Source organism: Myotis brandtii, unplaced genomic scaffold, assembly GCF_000412655.1.
Source record: "Myotis brandtii unplaced genomic scaffold, ASM41265v1 scaffold139, whole genome shotgun sequence".
NCBI lineage: Eukaryota > Metazoa > Chordata > Mammalia > Chiroptera > Vespertilionidae > Myotis > Myotis brandtii.
This window is the reverse complement of record NW_005354965.1, coordinates 774,080-774,669: the sequence shown is the minus strand read 5'-3', so window position 1 is coordinate 774,669 and position 590 is coordinate 774,080. Positions and strand designations below refer to the sequence as shown.

Below are 590 nucleotides of genomic sequence, written 5' to 3'. Positions count from 1 at the left end.
CCTCCGAGCCCTCGGCGCAGCCGCAGGTGAGTCCGTGGCGGCTCTGAGCACGCGGCTCTCAGTGACAGACAGACACCAGCTTCACTGTCTCTTTCTTGTTAGTACAAATAGCATCTAAGATACGACTTCAACCAGTGAGTGTCATTTGACGTCTCAGATAGTCACATGACAAAGGGATATGTAAGGGTTTGCCTTTTTTTTAGCCTGTTGCTTAGATCAGCGTTTCTGAGAGTGAGCCTACAGGGGGCACTTTAGGGACTTTCCACGGGGCTCGTTGGCTTTTAAAGCATTTGTGACGGTCTCGGTGCATAACTTCCTGCAGGCGGTAAAGAAGTCAGGTGATGGCAGTAGTGGGTTTTCCGTGTTGCTTTTCACAGCCAGCGGGTCAGCTGGGGCGCTCACTCCTGGAGGAGACAGTCGGCGCAGCCCCGACCGCGCGTGGGGGTTGCTGTCCCCTGAGGAGCCAGCTCATGGTCTGGCTGATGATTCTCAGCGGCAGGTCCTCGGCTCCTCCTCCTGCTGCTGCCCCGGTGCCCTGCGGGGAGGCCCTGGGTCCTCGGGGCTGAGGCCGTTGTCCTGTTGGCGTTTCT

The 590-nt window shown here is 57.6% G+C and overlaps 1 protein-coding gene across 1 annotated transcript in view; it reads left to right on the top strand.

The window, feature by feature from the left end:
• Nucleotides 1-590, top strand: part of SYNJ1 (synaptojanin 1) — a 60,146-nt gene that overhangs the window by 51,996 nt on the left and 7,560 nt on the right. Inside the window, exon 30 of the mRNA XM_014535197.1 lies at nucleotides 9-26. Coding sequence (XP_014390683.1) covers nucleotides 9-26 — 18 coding nt within the window. The remainder of the gene's footprint in view (nucleotides 1-8; nucleotides 27-590) is intronic.